The 19,358-nt window shown below is 35.8% G+C and overlaps 1 protein-coding gene across 1 annotated transcript; it reads right to left on the bottom strand.

The window, feature by feature from the left end:
• Nucleotides 1-1,376: 1,376 nt before the first annotated feature.
• On the bottom strand, nt 1,377-16,341 carry LOC144442446 (EF-hand domain-containing family member C2-like). The gene is made up of 10 exons (XM_078131801.1): nt 15,991-16,341; nt 12,085-12,418; nt 10,970-11,193; nt 8,073-8,441; nt 7,640-7,778; nt 6,214-6,516; nt 5,460-5,656; nt 4,544-4,677; nt 3,726-4,016; nt 1,377-2,760 (listed from the first exon to the last, which is right to left on the bottom strand). The coding sequence occupies exons 1-10, from the start codon at nt 16,102-16,104 to the stop codon at nt 2,580-2,582; spliced, it is 2,286 nt and encodes a 761-aa protein (XP_077987927.1). The 5' UTR covers nt 16,105-16,341; the 3' UTR covers nt 1,377-2,579.
• Between the last annotated feature and the right edge of the window lie 3,017 nt (nt 16,342-19,358).

Below are 19,358 nucleotides of genomic sequence, written 5' to 3'. Positions count from 1 at the left end.
GCCGAGGCTGGCTGGCAGTGCCGCTGGTGTGCAGGCAAGCCACCTTGACAGCACCTTTGGTGCTACAAAGAATTAGCCAAGGGTATAGAAGTTATAGTAAGCATGTCCTTGATTTTCAAAATTCATCAAACGTGATATTAAAGTTCTTTTCATCTGTCTTGATTTGTATCTTACATCTAGTATATATCCTAAATTAACAGAATTCATCAAAACATATTCATACTATAGCATTTTAATCATTCTTGGCTTGGCAACATAATTCCAGTATGTATATCCTAAATTTAGAAAATTCATCAAAACATGATCTAATCAAAACTTGAAAGACAATATGGTTTGTATGTTAGTTTGAAAAATTCTCCTCAGCTGTCTAAGATTTTTAGTAAATCAGATTTACATCAAGTAAATGTCAAAACCCACAAGGAAGGTACATCCCCAGAATCATTTTCATGTAACATTGAAATAACATGATATTTGGTCAAACTTACCTACACTTACATATAGGAAAAGGTTCCTTGAACCTATTAGTAAGTTTAGTTTGAAATGTGTCAAATATTCAAAATGTTCACAGAACTTCTGACTATAATTTTCAATACAAAAAAACTGATTGAAGTCTGTTTTAAAGTGGTAAAGTTTATTTCTACACCATGAAATTCAAAATGTATTGTAATTTTTGGTACCCGCAATAGCATTTTTACCTCATGCTAGAGGGTCAAAATAGAACAAAAAGGTCGACTTATTCACATACCTGTATATAACATGTGTAGAATAGTAGTGCATGGAGTGGACATCATGATGTCAACCAAGAATTACAATGATTGTTATTTTTATGACATACCTAGATGGTAAATTTTATTTCAGGTACCAAGAATTGGATTCTGAGTTAAAAACCTTACATGCAAGTGTTAGAAATTTATTTACAATTCTAAGATTTACTTCTTTTCTACAAAATTGAGAAACTTTACCATTTACTTTGAAATTTATTTTTGAAAAATTACAAACATGAAATGTAAACTTTAGCTGGCATTGTAAATGTTCTATTTATTTGTTCAGGTTTATTTATATTTATATTGTACATATTAAACAGAATGATACTATAGTTATTTATACAATCTGATCTGTGAAGTTTTTCATTATCAAAAAGTGTAGGACAATATACAGTAGTTCTTTACATTTTTCTTTCATATTGGAAAATTTTTTAATTTTCATGACGTGTTAATTTTTCTACAGCAGATCAGATTTATTTACTTTATATTATATTGTAAGTTTATACAAAGGCGTAGGAGTATACATATTACAGTTATTTTAAATACTGTTCTACTTTGTAATTATAGCATGCAAAACATTTAGTTTCATCACTTTGCGTATACTTGAATTTAAATTTGAATGTGGCTGTAAGAATGTATACATGTAGAATAGAATAAATGTAAAATTACTTATTACTGTAAATGGTGTTTTATTTTTATTTTATAGCGTGCCAAAACTCGTACTTTTTATCAATTCTGTGCATACTTGCAGCGGCTGTGAAAAGACAAGACCATAACTCATAACATGTTAGATATAAATCTTCTTATAAAAAGTGTGTCTGTTATTTACATATGTACCAGAGATTTCTTGTACCGGTGCATGCACATACTAGTGGTATTTTCACTGCAGTGCAATACCGAAAACATTATGGCATACCTACATACAAATGATATGCAAAAGAGGATGCGACTGTGTGTTGTGCACAAAAGCATGTGATCGCATAGTATCATTTTTACAGAAATTTGTTTCGGATAAACATTACAATAATAAGAGAACTCCATGCCACATGAGTCGAGTGTCAGTGTGGGTACTCAGAGGTATTTTTAGTCATGCTTGTAGTGTTTTCTGCTGCACTTTCACTCACTACACTCGTCAAATTACTGCTGCAGAGAACACTGCAAGCAATTGTGCATATACCCCCAAGTACGCCACACTTGCACTCACGCATCATGGAGTTGTCATATACATAATGCAAAAAAATCATACACTAAAACATAACAGTATCCGTCAGCAACCGTCCTTGAAATAATATCAACATTCACATTTTCATGAATGATAAACATTTGAAAATCTCAAAACTTTGATCAAGTACTAATAACTTGTCAAAAAGATCAACTGTAATGTTCTAAGGTGATAATTAACTGTTCTTATGATTACATTATTTCATATTTTGAATGCATAAATAGTATTGAGACATGATTCATTAGTGACCCCTGTAGGGATAATATGTCCAGTGTGTGTGTGTGTGTCTGTGTGTGTCTGTCTGTCTGTCTCTCTGTCTGTCTGTGTGATCATTTCTTGAACCATATGTTCAAATGGACGGAAGTCATATACAGTTACAGATGTTGACGCTACAGTCCACCATTATTTTTGTTTAGAAACTTTTAAATAACAGATTATAGCAAATACTTTGTGGTATTTCTCTTCAATTTGGAAGATGCTACATGTGATTTTTTATTCATTGAGTTAAACATTTTTGTTACTCAAAGTAATCTCATGATAATTTTGTATTTAGAGGTCTTTGGCTCACTTCAATATTTTATGTGTATGTATTATTACTGTCCATACAAATCAGCCATTAGAGCCTTGTAGTTGACAGAACTAGATGCCCTTTGCTGTTGCTGTACTTGGTTTAGATCTTCACTGGATGCCCTTCCTTGCACTGGGTTCTCTCTCCAATTTATAAACTTAATAAAGTCGTAGTAATTAATTCGTCCAAAGTCATCATTTTCCATCCTGCAATCCAAACAAAAATGACATCAATGAACACTGCCCTCTAGTGGTGACATTTTGAAACTTTGATCAAACTGTTTCATCCTGTCATCCTTTATTCATTTAGAACACAACAATTCCTGGGGGATAGTGCAAATCTTGAGGGTAGTGATTTGTTGGTGCTAACAATTTGATTTTATTTGAGTTAGGTGATGCAGTACTGTTCAATATTATGAGTAAGTTTAAAAGTGTACCTAGTTGCTGCAATATTTTAAATCCCTTTGTACTATAAAGGTTTCCTATGGTGAGAAAAAACAGTATGGCATTCCATACAGTCCACTGAAAATGTCTCTAGAGGGCACTGTTGGGGCAACAGGTTGTTCATCTCCTACTATATAGCTTTGATTTCTTTACCTATTCTTAGGAAATCACTCAGTAAATAATGTTACCCATCACTATTTCTTAGAATAAACCATGTCATCCATATAGATGTCCTGTAAAATTACCATATTCCACCATACTTCCAAATCCATCCTCAAACCAACCACCGTCATATCATGCCCCCAGTATAAGTGAGAGTGTAATTATAGTATTCTGAGTCATGAGTCCTGGACCTTTGTTGAAATCTCTATAATTCTAATTTTTAATAGCTTTGTAAGACAGAAGAGAGACTTTACTATGAAACTATCACAAGAACAAAAGATGACCTTCAAATGAAACCTCATCTGTGTTGGTAAACCATCGAATTGAATTAATTTCCCAAACTTTTGTTCTATAAACACAAACTTAAAAATTGTACCTGATATCAAAATGTCTATTTGTGACCCCTTATTACATGTAAGTTCACATGTTCAGAAGGTTACATGTTCTGAATAATGAGTCAATCTGTTGACAAAGACTGAAGTGTGCAGTCGAAATTTCAGGTGCAATTTTCAAGTTTGTATTTGGAACAAAAGTTGAATTTGATACAACAAAAAGTTGGTGCTTACTTTGACCATATGTCAGCTAGGATTTCATCTGGTACGGGCATTTTCAAAGAATGACACACACTCTTGATTTGTTCAGGATGTAACCAACCCTTTCTGTCAATGTCACGGTGAAAACACAAAGTTTCTATTTTCCTGAAGTTGTCAAAGTTGTACTTCCTCATAAAATCATGTGCCTGAGACAATATTGCATCTAGTGATGTTTCTGCACGTTCCTCAAGACGATAATGCCGTGCCACTGTCAAGATTTCATGGTCTGTTAATTCAGCTCCTGCAACCTTGATGAGTAAACTCCTGAAAAAAATACAAGCGAAAGAAAATTGCTTCCTGATTTTCAATTCATATGTCATCCCATGATCATATTTCATATTTCTTATTTCAATTCATCATATTCCCATATAATGATTCAAAACGTACACTGGTGGTTTCTATTCACTCAAAGGAGAAGGATGACAGTACCTCTGGTAAACAGCGCCCTCTCTGGCAGGCTTTGACAATGATTTTTGTGACCTACAGTCTCTTCAAAAGTTAGCAAACTTGTCTGAGGGCGTAGCAGCCTGAGGGCTTACTCCAAGTCTTTTTTTGTAACTCAATAAATTGAAAAAGATTAATAAATGCGTACATACAGTAAAAAACTTTTTACACATTTTTTAGCTTTTTCGAAGTTTATTGAGTTACAAACACAGGCTGTGTCAATGTTGTTTCATCTTGATTTTTCAAGTAGCAAGCCATGACAAAATTGTTTTATAAATTAAAAAGCCAAAATAAATACAAAATCCTCATCCACATGACCACTTTATCAAAGATGTACTCTTTATTACCTGAAAAGTTCAAATGGTACTTTTCCACTTTGTTTGTAGTCGTACTTTGTGAAGAACTTCTTGACTTCTTCCACATTTTTTGATGCCACGTTTTGGATCTTTTCTTTGATATTTGTGATATCTGCCACTGGAAACTATGAATAATACATATCAAAATATATTATTATGATACCACACACACAAACCAGGGTGAATGGATTTGCATACCCTGGTCGTTCTACGTCATGACAACTCAGGTCTATGTCACTGGTTTTGTGGTGCTTGAAATATGAGTCAAAATGTTCCAAATCACCATCATTTTCCCATTTTTTCATAAATTATGCTTGAGGAGGTATAAATATGTTATTCTCCTATATTTTTCTTCATTTAGCCCCAAAATACTTGAAACATAAGGATTTTATCACTACCCATCTTGTGACTCATAGTGACAAGGCCCCTTAGGTCACTCATATTTTCCTTGACTGAATGGCAAAAAATATTTGTAATGATATCTGTCACTTACTTGAGACTTGCAGTATACAATGACGTTGCAATGTTCTTCAGTAAAAAAAGTACTGTTTTTCATACAGCAAAAATAAACTGAGATATAAAATACTCAATGTTGTATATACAACCTTACCAAATCTTACCACATCTTACCAGCAGTAAACACCATGATAATTTTATAATCAACTATTATTGACACATGGTAATGACAATTTCTACTCACAGCATAAAAAAAAAATCTTGGAGCCCATTGTAGTACACCCCTGATGATGCTGACAAGATGGGTGAAAATTTGAGATTCATTTCAAGAATTTTTTTGACTCTGTGAGTAGAAATTTTCTGTCCATGAACATTCATTCTCGTATTTTCGACATCTTTACGAAATGCTTTATATAAAAACAAAAGAATCAAAGCAACGTCACAAGCTCACCTCATCACTATGTTCTTCCATGTAACCAAGTGTATATTCATCTGCATCCATAATATAAAAATCATGATAGTTGAATTTTACATGTGCTCCAACAAAGAAGTCGGTACCTGTGTAGTACGCTAGATGTTTGGTTCCAAATCTATCTTGGTTTGGCTTTATAACTTTACCCCTTTCTAGGAATTTACCTGTAATAAAACCTGGGGGAGAAGAAGATATAGTCTTGAAATCAACTTTCAAATTGCTTTTCTTGTAGTTAGCACACTCCTCTCTATTGTTATACAACATGTATTGTATTAACATTATAATGGAATGTGGTTTTCTTTAAATGGCCATATGGATGAGGATTGGGTATTTATTTGGGATTTTTAATTTATAAAACTATTTTATCATGGCTTCCTACTTGAAAAATCAATGTGAAACAATGTATGCCAAGTCCTTGTTTGTAATTCAATAAATTGCAAAAGATTAATAAATTTGTAAAATGTTTGTTATTGTATATAGAATAACAAACTTTTTTTTACACATTGTTTAGCTTTTTGCAATGTATTGAGTTACAAACAAAGACTTGGACTTTGTTTCATGTTAATTTTTCAAGAAGGAAGTCATGATAAAATAGTTTTATAAATTAAAAATCCAAAATAAATACCCAGTCCTCATCCATATGGCCACTGAAAATGCTTATAAACTCAGCTTGGGACACTTTTAAGTTTTACACCCTTAGATCATAAGACTTTTGAGAAATGTATATACTTACCAGAATTCCTACTTGGTGGCTCAAAAACTGCAACTGTGTCATCTTCTAAATATGATGAGATGATGAACCTTCTGTCGACATGATTAGGGTTGGTAGTCTCCAATCTAGCACTGAATCTAAGTACTACATTATTCTTTGATATGAACTTCTTCAAGTCTTTGTCAGCTCTCTTTAAAATCAGTGGACTAGGGAAGCAGTTATTAAGGGAATCTTCCTCAGTGCCGTATCCGTTATACGGCGGTACATCTGATGATTTCCTGTAAGGTTTGCTTGGTGTGCCTGCTTGGACAGGGTTTAAATTTGCTGAAATTCCAAGAAGAGGAAAAGCAGACTTGCCAGAAAGATCACACACTACATAAGAAGGGTTAATTACTACGTCAAGGTCAAATATCGAGATCCAAAACAATACCGATCATTTTCCCGCCAGAAAATCTTCAAAATTTTCCCGCCATTTCACTGACAAAAAATCTTGTTCGTGAACAAATTATCCCAGCGTTTACTTTTTAGTGTAATATGAAGATATCTGTAATTGGATTATTTTACAATAAGAATAACGTTTTTACATGTAACATAATATACCTGTATAACATTTTCTTGGCGGGAACAGACCGGTAAAAGGGGTACTGCTCAAGCGCTCAGACGAATCGGAATGAAAGGAAAGTCGGATCTTTGTACGTCATAACAGGGTCTCTTCTTTTGGAGTGTATACGTAATTTCTTTTTCTTTATGAAACTTGAACCTTGCAATTCTGTATTGGAGACAACGACGTCATTCGAAATGGCGCTGTTACACATAACAACCGAGCATTTTTGTACATTTTACCGTCAGTGTTGAAATAATCTATACTTTCCTTCCCTGCGCGTGTTGTACAATGATCACAGTTTTTTTTGTTAGTGAACTTATCTGACATAGACACTTCAGTCATAAAGTAATCTAGAGTGAGAATTTTACAAAACTAACAACTCAATTTACAAGGAAGACAGGCTAAGTCAACAGGTCGGACTCTAATTCGAAAGGAACGCAATTTATTTTAGAGTTTTACATAAAAAGGGCCTGTCGGCCGAAAGCCACGGAAAATGAGACTAGTTTTAGGATGGTTGAAGTTGGAGCTGTCAAGAATAAGCTGTTACCGTACATTTCTTTTGTACTATTTTGTTCTATCTTACAACGCTGCAAAATACCAGAATATATAGGCTTTACTGTTACAACGGTCAGACAGAGAAAGACAAGTTACAGACTCGAGAACGGTTCATTGGCAGTGTTGACAACGTAGGTTCACAGATCGGTAGAGTATATATCATAATTACTTTAAAGCGTTTAGAATTTTAACTACGTCATAGCGAACTGAAGTAAAATAGCCAGAAGAATGAAACAATTCCACAGCAAAAGAACAAACAAATCAAATTTTCACACGTAGTATACTCACCTAGTCCATATTTAGACTTGTAGTGTTCTTTGGTGTATGGGTCACAATCGTACAAGTAGAACTTGCGCCCCCACACGTTGACTGTCCTACCAATCATGAGATCGCTGTCTTTATAATGTTCTTGGTAATTTGGACCAGGCTAGAAGTAAAATGAAAAATAACATAAACAATAAGGAGAAAAACCCTTACTTTTTGTAACCAATGTGGTAGGGGGGCTGGAACAATACAGCACAGAGTCAGCATATTGTACAGTCTACAACAATTTGCACAGATACAACGTTGATAAATTGCAGTTAGATCAGTTGAAAATTTAAATTTATGATCATGAAAGTCCATGTACAATCAAAACCCAGAAGTGATGTTGATATTGAGGGTTAATCTGCTACTGTGGTGTTCAGTGACATTATTACATTCGTTCTTTACTTGTACTTACGTATGAGTTGTCCACCATAACGCGTTGTCTCCGACCGCTACCAAGCACATTGAGTACCAACTGACCATTTTTGCCACCCACCGTCGGTAACAAATAGTCACCCTTCGGTTTGGGCACCTGTGACCGATGAAGAAAAGTCCGACCAAGCAGTTCCCTACCGGAGTTTGGTGGAAGAACCTCACGAATTTCAATGGAGTCGTCGGATAAATAGTACAGTAATACCATGTTACGTTTGTCTCCATATAGCGAGTCTCTGTCGTCCCAATAGCAATTAAAACGTAACACTTCACGGTCGTGTTCAAGGAACTGTTTTAGATTGTCGACACTTTGGTATGGACGTTTTGATTTCACAGCGTAGTAGTCCATCTCCTGTTGGAACGATAGAAAATTGATGTAATTCAATATGTGATGAGAGAGAGAGAGAGAGAGAGAGAGAGAGAGAGAGAGAGAGAGAGAGAGAGAGAGAGAGAGAGAGAGAGAGGCAGGCAGACAGACAGACAGACAGACAGACAGACAGACAGACAGACAGAGACCAGGTAGGAGGAATAGACAGGTAAACAGAAAAATATCACTTGAATCTCAATGTGAAAACTCACACTGAACTTTACTTTTGGTATTAAAAGTTGTCAGAACAAAATACTGAAAGGATTCTATTTCTGACATTGATGGCTTTACACACTACTGTATAATAATTGCCAATAGATTGACAATCTCATGGTATCAGTTTATTCTAAAACACGTTTAACGATAAATCAAAAGCGACCAATTACTCTGTCAACGTCAAAATCACAAGTTAAATATCATGATTACAATTTTTCAACCACCTGTTGATTTAGTGTTTGTTTAGTTTCCTATTCAAATGTTAACAAACTTATAAAAAACACACTTGTGATGATAAGATATACTAGTATATCTACATCTATGGAATACCTATTAAAACATAACAACCCTAGAGAAAAACACACATAAAATGCCATTAAAAACACCTGTTGATTTAGTGTCTGTTTATGCTGCCATTCAATATATAATAAAATCAACATAACAACCTTAGGGTGGTCCTATTTTCTTTTTCTGTTTCTCATTACCCGACCGACCGAAATTTTCAGCTCTGATATCAAAATTTTTTTTTTAAATGTTCGCCCGCCTTAATATTTTGCAGAAAAGTTCCTTCCCTGGCAAGAATAAGCAAGTGTCTGGACTGTCTACGTCATCATGCACAGTCATGGCGGTGACAATGACACTTGTTCACGAACGGAGCATGTATTTCATGATGGTAGTTATTGAAGTAGGAGGTGGCAATTGTGTAGAGGATCTGGGAAAGGGCTTTTTACCAGGAATCCAATAAAAAGACGACAGAGAAGAAAAAAAGGGAGAGGCAGAGAAACATGAGATTGATTCATTTTTTTACTCTTTTTTTTTTTTTAATTCGACCGACCGACCCATATTTGCCATTAAAAAGCACTGAGAAACATAAAAAAAATATGGTCACCCTTAGAGAAAAATAAATATTAAAAATGCAATTGAAAAAACACTGTTGATCTAGCGCTTGTGTATGTTGTTATTCAAATGCTGGCCGACTTGTGATAAAACGTAGCTATGATGACATGGTAGATACATGTCAAACCTGACAACCCTAATCACGAGAAAGTTATATATTTCCAGTTCGAAAAAAAAATAAAAAACCACCAACCACCTGTTGATCTAGCATTTGTATATACTGTTATACAAATGTTAGCCGACTAATCATGGTGGTGATGACATAATATTAGTACATCTGTGTCTATGAAATATACACTGACAGGGTGATGCTTTATGGCAACTATCGTAGGTTCTCGCGCTTTTATACGAGAGTTGGGGTTTAACAGGGCGAAAGCTAGTCAGAACTTTTGTAATCCTTTGAGTTAAGTTTTGTTGAGACCACCCAGCTTTCATTTGTGTTTTAATGAAATATCCACCTTAATGTACTAAACCATAGACATCTAGAACTAAAGATAACCACCTTAATCACGGGACAAGTATATATTCTAAATTCAAAGTGCAATTTAAAAAACCACCTGTTGATTTATTTAATGTTTTTTTTTACTTTATGTCGGCAGATTCTTGTCACAAACTTCACAGGTGATGAAATTACACATGTACCTATATATCAAGTTAAAGACTCTATATCCAAGACAATTTAAACATAATCCGACATTCATTCTCACCCATGACGACAAAGTTGCCCTTACCAAGTAATATCAACTACTACGCAATGCTTGCTACATGTGTCTATCTTTGCTATGAAGATATAAACTTAAGGAATGTATAGTAACCTGTTCGTTGTCGTCTTACACGTTTACAAGTTTAACCTTCGCAAACTGGTTTATACCTATAATATCGAAATTTGTCTCTGCGAACACTGATTCACCGATGTCACCTCGGCTTTTTTTGGTTGGAGTATGGTTACTTGATCGATAGCTTTCAAGATCTACGGTTACTTACAATTTCGGTTACTGTCGCTGTTGTCATAAATGGAAACGTAAGTCCTATATGATATTTTCCCTGTGTCCGTTCCTTCCTTTTAGTAATTTTCTTTGAAGTAAAATTTGAGTGTCATAAAAAGTACTTAAGTACATATATATACTAAAAAAGCATATATTACGGTTACGAATATGATGTCGTCAGGCAACGGGGACGCAGATCGATTTTGAAAGCTTGACAAGTTTGAAAAGACGCACAATTCACACTTAATAACAATGCGTGGGTGTACAAAAGAATTGTACAATGTTCCTGCTTTGAATTTGTCATTCATTTTTCTTGCACTTTATAACGGAATATGAATGGATAAAAATGAATAAAAAAACCTTGCAATGGATACGAGATACACTGATGTGTTATTTATAAAGAGTAACACTTACGTTATCTCGCCAGTTCTGATAAGGATCCTTCGGCGAAGTCTCAGGTGTTTTCACTTCCTTGTCCATATCTTCAAGAAACTGTTTGGTGAATTTATCACACCCAGTAATGTTAAACTGTCGGTCATAGAACGTGACTACTTCTCCGATGTTCAAATCGTCTACAGTGTAGAATTCGTGGTCGTTTGGTGGAGGTTTACGAATTCTATGTTTACTCAGAAATCGTCCTGTATCGCAGAAACGTAGAAATGTGATATTGAGTTTAATTTTCATGAGATGAAAGAACGGTAAATGGTAACTATTGGATTTTTCCGTCAAATCACCTAAAAGGGTAGGAACCCTGCTTTAGAGGCCAGGTGGAGAGTGGAGGGAGAGGCGGACAATGTGTTAATGAGTCTTATAGGCAGACAGACAGACAGACAGACAGACAGACAGACAGACAGACAGACAGACAGACAGACAGACAGTGTACATGCATACATACATACATACATACATACATACATACATACATACATACATACATACATACATACATACATACATACATACATACATCAGTCAGCCAGCCAGCCAGCCAGTCAGTCAGTCAGTCAGTCAGTCAGTCAAACGAAGGCAGAAAACGGACGAATGTTATCAGTAATCCTGAGCAAAACAGCTGTTCAAATGACCCTTGACAACAGAAACGTACAGTCACGTACTATTTCATAGACTGAGCTGTTTTGTGTACAAAGATAATAAAGAAATAATCAAATTAGATTTCCTCTACATTCATTATAGAAACTCAATAGATGGATTATTTTACAGTAAATAAATGGCAAAAACCTCGCTAACTGAGGAACAATTCCATTAGTTGTCGGCATACATTCCTGTATTCACGTTACCCTTGGTGTACAAGTGTGTAACAATCGCATTATACCTTTGTATATACAGAAACGAGAAAATAATTGACAACAAAAATTGTTGAATAATGGTACGTGTTTGAATATTGTAACCAAGTGCTCATAAACACATGGCAACAAACCATGGAGATATTTATCATAAATATGTGCATATGTTACAAACTTTAGAACATTTGAATATATGTTTTTAGAAAAATTATATTTTCATTGTCTCACCTTGCGGCATTCCACTGTTTCTCGTTTCGGGTTCTACCACTTGAATAGTATCGTCCGCCAGGAACAATTTTATTTTGCATTTTCTGACCCTGTAACGTTCACTTGCAAGAAACACCGGTTCTTGGAAATAAGCATCAAAACACAGAATTTTCTTGTCATACGTCACCCAGGATGGTAATGATCTGTCCGTTCCACGGAGCTGACTTCTTCTCGATCGTGGAACTTGTCCTAAAATTGGTTCTCCACCGATGCCGGGTTTTCGTCGTCCGACCCATTGTCCTACACCGTCGGAGTAATCGAAATGTTGAGACTTTCGGAAATTTTCTCTCAAAAGCTGCAACGTGAATGATCAACAAAATTATTTTTAAAAAACTAACTCATTGATACATTAAAGTCATTGTTATAGTCAACATTGTTTACCGTGGTTGTCAATAGCAACTTACAACTATATACAACTTTGCCGAGATGAATCGCTAACAAAACGTGTATGTCAGTAAACTTTTCGAGTAGTATGTCTCTTGTACCTCCGTCGAATACCGACGTGTTCGATATTATTTTTGAAAGTCGATTGCGTGTTTAACTTCAACACTTACCTTCGCCATTCTCTACATAAACCGAGGTGTTACTGGACTTCCATGCTAAAACTACTGACTGGGTCACACGACAGCTACACCTTAGATCCGAAGTCCGTCACGACACAGACAGTAAGCGGGCTTTAATTATTCAACAATCACAATCGCAGTAAATCCGCGTTATGAAATATGCACTCGTTTCTTAAATATCAACAGAGGATATATTTCGAGAGTTCTGTTGGTGACCACTTGTCACGTGATAAATACCGAACACTAGGGGAGATGGTAGTACAGGTAGTTATATTAGTACCGTTTTATTTGACATTGTAGCACCCAATAAAAGTCCTGTAGTGATTAGTAAATGCTTTAAATCATAGTATCACCTCAAAGGAAATCAAAATGAAAGTTTACCTACAATGTTTCATCATTTAATATTTTTGGAAGGGTCAGATGGAATAGTTGTAACGTCTACAGTTATCACTTAACCTTTTTCAGGCCTTTTTATTGTTTTTTTTTGTTTTGTTTGTTTGGTTTTTGTTTGTTTGTTTGTTTGTTTGTTTGTTTGTTTGTTTGTTTGTTTGTTTGTTTGTTTGTTTGTTTGTTTGTGCGCTTGTTTGTGTTCGCTTTTGTCCTTTTGAATATATTACATTTTTATATTGTGACTTTAAATGCAATCTAGTCAACGACTTTCCACGCGAATTTACGCTGACTTTCGCTTTAATGTGTTTGTTGGTCTATTTATAGCTCTGCTATCTACGCTTGCCCACAGATATGATAAGTGGAAACTCTACTAAAGGAAACTGGTTGTCAAGAAGGCCCTAATCAGTAGAATCTGTTTCTTTTCATCGACCTAGTGTCGTGTAGGTTAGCGGTAATAACAATAAAGAAACCCTTGGCGAATTCGAACAAGCGTGACCAAAGGCTCTGTGACAATTCACTGATCCAAATTTATTTAATGACCCGGGATTTAAAGAAGAAAAGAGTTGCACCTTGGTCAAAACGGTATGAGTGTGTATATGGGTTCTACTATATAGTGGAATTGGTACACTTAAACGTAAGTGGCGTAGCAGTTCAATTTTAACTGTCCGATCCTAGCGAGGTTTAATTAAACCCATGCACACATAGCCCTACATGTGTAGGGTCTATGTCTAAACTTAGCTTAAATATATAATTACATGTAAACAGTACATAGACTTTTGCCAAGCAAAGAGGCTGTGTAAATCTAACCCGGTACGTTGTCAGTTATGATTCTGTATACGGGGTAAAAGCTGATCAGAGTGTTTACAAATATATAGAGTTGAGTTTTGTTCAAGTTGCGATCACCCATTATTTGTTTGTAAATCGATCACTAAATGTTATTCCTTGTACAATTGACAGTGGCCTGGATATGCGATGTCCACTGCTTCAAAGTCAAATAGTAAGTCCCGCGATGCAACTACAGTACAAATGTCAATATCTGGGTTGCGGTATTCGGATCGTTTCTGGGTTACCGTGACCTTGTGTGTAATGTAATTATATGTCTTCTGTAGTGCAAGCTTTAAAAAAACTGTACATAGTCAAAGTGTGGATAGACATGTTAACTATGAACATAAAGACACCACAGTAAACTGCGTTTTGTATATCAGGTTAACACCCATACTTGGTAAATTGTGACCACATCTGATTCCTGACGTGTGTGTACAGTAGAAGTCCTGTATTATCAAAAGACATAGTTGTCGGTGGGTATTGTCGTTGTTATCGACACATGGCCCTACCTGAGTAGAGCTGAGTAGCGCTGAACAAGTTTTATGTATATGTTATTCCACACATACTGAGGACACGAGTGTGGCGAGTCGTCGCCATGGTAACCAATATGGCTGCCTGTATAATGTACGGAGCAACATGCTGAGAATTAAATGCGTCTAGACAACATCATTGTCAGTTTATTCCGTAATTTGGTCCAAACAGTCATAAACCACGACATCCCTTTAATTTGTTCGTATAAACGTTTTGTTAGGAAATTGTTATATCCATGAAATATTGGGTCTACAAATGGTCACTGGTGGTAAACTGATAATTTTGTACATTTTCATGTTGTTGTTTTTTTATAGTGGTGACGGTACGGTGATGTAGAAACTATGTTATAAGTATACTGCACACTGGCAGATATCCAACAGATTTCCGTGAGCTAATTACTACTAGCCCAGCCATGATATTACGAAATTAAAACCGTAAAATTATATCATGAAACAGACTACGTTATGACAGGTGTTCGTAATATCCTTATCATACATATAAGCTTAACGTCTGGAAACGTCGCATCGATCGTAAGATCGAAAGGTGATTTCTATTACGATTTCATTTCCATGGTTACGCGTATAACGTAGCTATCACGTGATTATAAATTCGGGTCATACAGAACGTTCGAAACCAGAAAATTGTGTGTTATTGAACGTCGGGTGATATGTTCAATTTTACGACAGTGTGTTTCAGAATGACTGTCAACAATAGGAAATGTGACAATAGCGAATAATGACTCTTATACGGACACAATGTGTCCTTAACAACCACACGTTATACCAATGTATACTTAAGTATAGGAAGGACCTACCTCCATGGGTATATAGCGAACGCTAACGGCGAACAGTTAACACGACGCATTTTCGCGGTTTTTATTAAACAATAAATGTACGCGTCTGTTTGCTTTATATGTCCTCACCATAAGTGATATATAGAAAACAAAAGAACCCGAGCCATATAAAGTAAACACACAATGTGAATTACCCATTACCATCTTGTCCATTTCATGTACATTTCACTGACTTCAGGTCTAGTAATACGCATAGCAACGCTTTAGTTTATTGCCATTAAGATATACTTTCTGTGTGGTTTTCTTCAGGTGTTTTATGTCAAACTGAACATCATACAAATACGAGTCTGTTGAGACTGTTTAAACATGGAGGTGAACAAATGTCAGTTTTACTTAGATACGGTCATTCAACGTTCTAATCCCAGGGTTTGTCCCCTGACACTCGGTCAGTGTTGTCCATTGCACGGATGAGAGAAACTCGACGCAGAGCTCAATAGCAGAAAATGTGTTAGGGCATTTCACCAGAGACACTTAACAACGGTAAACAAATGTAAAAAAAGACACCGTGTGTAGATGAATTTCAAGGTTAAATAAGTCATATTAGACATGTAATGAATAATTTAGCCTCCAGGGTTCATCTCAATCTAGCTGTCTAACTTATAAAAACACAGAAATAAGAAACTGTTGATTCTGTACCTGACGATCGAAAAATGTCATTAAAAAAGGTTCCCGTGTTAATATTATTAATCAGGTAGCTGTACTTACGTGAGGTGAATTCAGCGGATGAGGGAATCCCGGTAGAAACGGTGGTATGGATTTACTGGCTTCGGATTCCGTATCTACGTCCCCGTCACCTTTCCCTGGCATGCTGACGATCATTTGGAGATATTTACACGTAGAAACGAGTCTGGTTAATATTAAGCCAGGATTCAACTACTACATTATGTTCCTACGATCTCAGTATTGTATATCAAACTAGGAGTTACAAAAATAATCGTTGATGGGGGCTACCCTAACGGAGAAGAACACTACACAGTCACCAAGGATCTCGTTTATGACTGTATGCCCTTTGCTATTAGCATAACCGTACGTTCGTTCCTTGTACGACGCACCCGACTGCTATGCTATTCAGAAACTAGAATACTGAGCGTAAAATGAAGGTACTGCATTTCGTCACAGCTTAACACAAAGAGACACTCAATATTGAAAGAACTCAACCATGGACATTAAAATGTTTGTTGTACAGTCACGCATTTGCAATGACAACAATATGTACGTCAGCCTTTATAATGAGACCGAAGAGAAACGAGGCACGTGTTTGATTGGTTGTAAGCGATATTAGCTTTTTTCATATTTATAATGAAAAGTATTCGCCTCGGAGCTTATGTACCCCCTACTTCATTTACATACGTAATGAATGAATTAAATTTTAATTAACGTTAGAAAGTGTCAATCATTTGTCTACGTCATAACTGTCCACGAAGTCAGTCCCATTTGAAGTATTATATTACTATTATTGAACTTTGATATTTGTTGTTGCTATGCGATCAATTTTTTTCCTTATTTTATATTTTTTATGCGATCCTAAAGAAACAGCGATATTACCGACCCAGATATACTGTTCATCTGACACTACCCTGAAAGGAATTCGGTAGTATATTAAAGTGATTGAAGCTATGCATTATTACTATTAATATTTCTGTACATATAGGTATACACGGATTCGTTCTCAAATAATGGAACGCGGTTGGCGATAGAAAAACAGAACAACTCCAGGGGTATATTTATTAAAGACGTCTAAATAAGGTGTGCAAATATTGGTTTGCTTGGGAGCCTAACCATGACGTCATTCAGCAAACACTAACTCCAACACGTCTTCGTGAAAAATTTGAAGACGGTGAAAGACATGTATTCTAGATCTATAGAGTGAAGGAATTCACATTGCTGCTGTCGCTTACACTGCTGGTCGGACGCAAACAATGATGTGTCGTCCAGGCTAGTGACATCGATATTCATACTGCGACAAGGGTGTTGAACTCGAGATGTGTTTTTTACCACAATTTTTTGTCAAGGAGTGTTAAGGAAAGTTACGTCGCTTGTATTACAACGTTTTACCTTTTACTCAATTCATGTTTCACATCTGTTATGAGTGAGTGTCAGGAAAAGTTACTAAGTTACTCTGTGTATGAAACACAGTTATTGTTTACTGTCAGCTACCCAGAAATATCTGCGTACGTCTTTCTGTCCCCCATACATGTAATAGTCTCTCAATATCTGCATACTACCCTCTCCCCAGCCACTTAAAAAAATGTATATTTCAAACACGCCATTAGATTAGTCTACACCCCAAGACAACAACATCGACGAGTGACTCTGGACACTTTTTGCCAAAGTTTACTCTATTTTAAATGATACCCATGTTGCCTAAATATTCCCTTCTCCCGTATCAGCTGAAATACAAATTCACACTCAATGGCTCAGTATTTTCCATCGATCCCACCAACCAATACAAAAATCCCCTCCCACTGGAAAATCGTTGGTTGTACCTGACACATGTTTCAAGGATGCCACAAGATGCAATGATCGCATTATATTTCGACAGGTGTGTCTTCCCGGGGGTGTCTTCGCTATAAGGCCTACCTCAGCATAGATACTTTCAGAAAATACATTTACCTGTTGAAAATATATCAACATTTACAACAACAACAACAACAACAACAACAACAACAACAACAACAACAACAACAACAACAACAACAACAACAACAACAACAACAACAACAACAACAACAACAACAACAACAACAACAACAACAACAGCTAGCTGCAATAGTGAGAAATGAAGGTGAAGAAAACCAGGTACGAATTATGTGCTATCAAGGCTAATAAACTGACAAAAATAGCCAAAACATTGTATTGTAATTAAACGAAATATATAAAATATACGCCGACTGGGGGCGCCCTTCATAATAAACTCTTCATGATCTCTTCGTGAAATAAAAATCCAAAATAAATCCAAATTGTTAATCTATGTGGCCACTTAGCCTAAACAAGTTCTTTTATAGATAAACAAATTTTGTTAATTGATATGCATATAAGAACTGTCTAAATACATTTAAAGAGGAAAGTGAACCTCAGTTCAGTTGTGCTAAAATAGGTGGCCACCATTCTTAAAATTTGCTTTCCCATACAGGTTGCAGTACAGCATTGCACACTGTGTGGCACTAGTGCACACAGCAGCTTTTTTTAAATATGTAAATTGGTTCTGCCACACTAGTGCAGCATTTTGCTGTACAGCTTTAGGCCAGAAAATAAATGACAAAAAGCAGTTTTCAACTGAAACTCATTTTTTATAACCTTTCTGATAAGTTTGTAGAACCCATATATCAGAAATAATACATTCCTGGTTGCACAATGAATATTCACGACTACTAAGTGACTCTTCCCTTCAGTGTAAAAACATCTCATGAATATTCATTGTGCGACCATGAATATATTACTTCTGCTGACTCCCATGATGCAATGGCCCATAGCATAGCCTCTAAAGGTACAAGATTGACTTGTAATGTTATTCTCTGAAATCACAAGTAATTGTAGGTGCTGTAAAATCATGAAATGGCTCCCCAGAACCCATAGTTTATGAAAACGTCTGTATTTCCCAGAATGGTTTCCCCTTTATATATGTAAAAGAGTACATTGTCATCAAATGGATCAAGTTAAATTATCCTTGATAGCATCTTAGGAACTGTCTATGTCTGATGACCCAAGCTATTAAAGCTACCATGTACATGTCTGACGACCAAAGCTATTAAAGCTACCATGTACATGTCTGACGACCCAAGCTATTAAAGCTACCATGTACATGTCTGATGACCCAAGCTATTAAAGCTACCATGTACATGTCTGATGACCCAAGCTATTAAAGCTACCATGTACATGTCTGATGACCAAAGCTATTAAAGCTACCATGTACATGTCTGACGACCAAAGCTATTAAAGCTACCATGTACATGCCTGATGACCAAAGTTATTAAAGCTACCATGTACATGTCTGACGACCAAAGCTATTAAAGCTACCATGTACATGCCTGATGACCCAAGCTATTAAAGCTACCATGTACATGTCTGATGAC

Source organism: Glandiceps talaboti, chromosome 11 (genome assembly GCF_964340395.1).
Source record: "Glandiceps talaboti chromosome 11, keGlaTala1.1, whole genome shotgun sequence".
Classification (NCBI taxonomy): Eukaryota; Metazoa; Hemichordata; class Enteropneusta; family Spengelidae; genus Glandiceps; species Glandiceps talaboti.
Note: the sequence above shows the minus strand (reverse complement) of the source record. Positions and strands in the feature narration are given on the sequence as shown.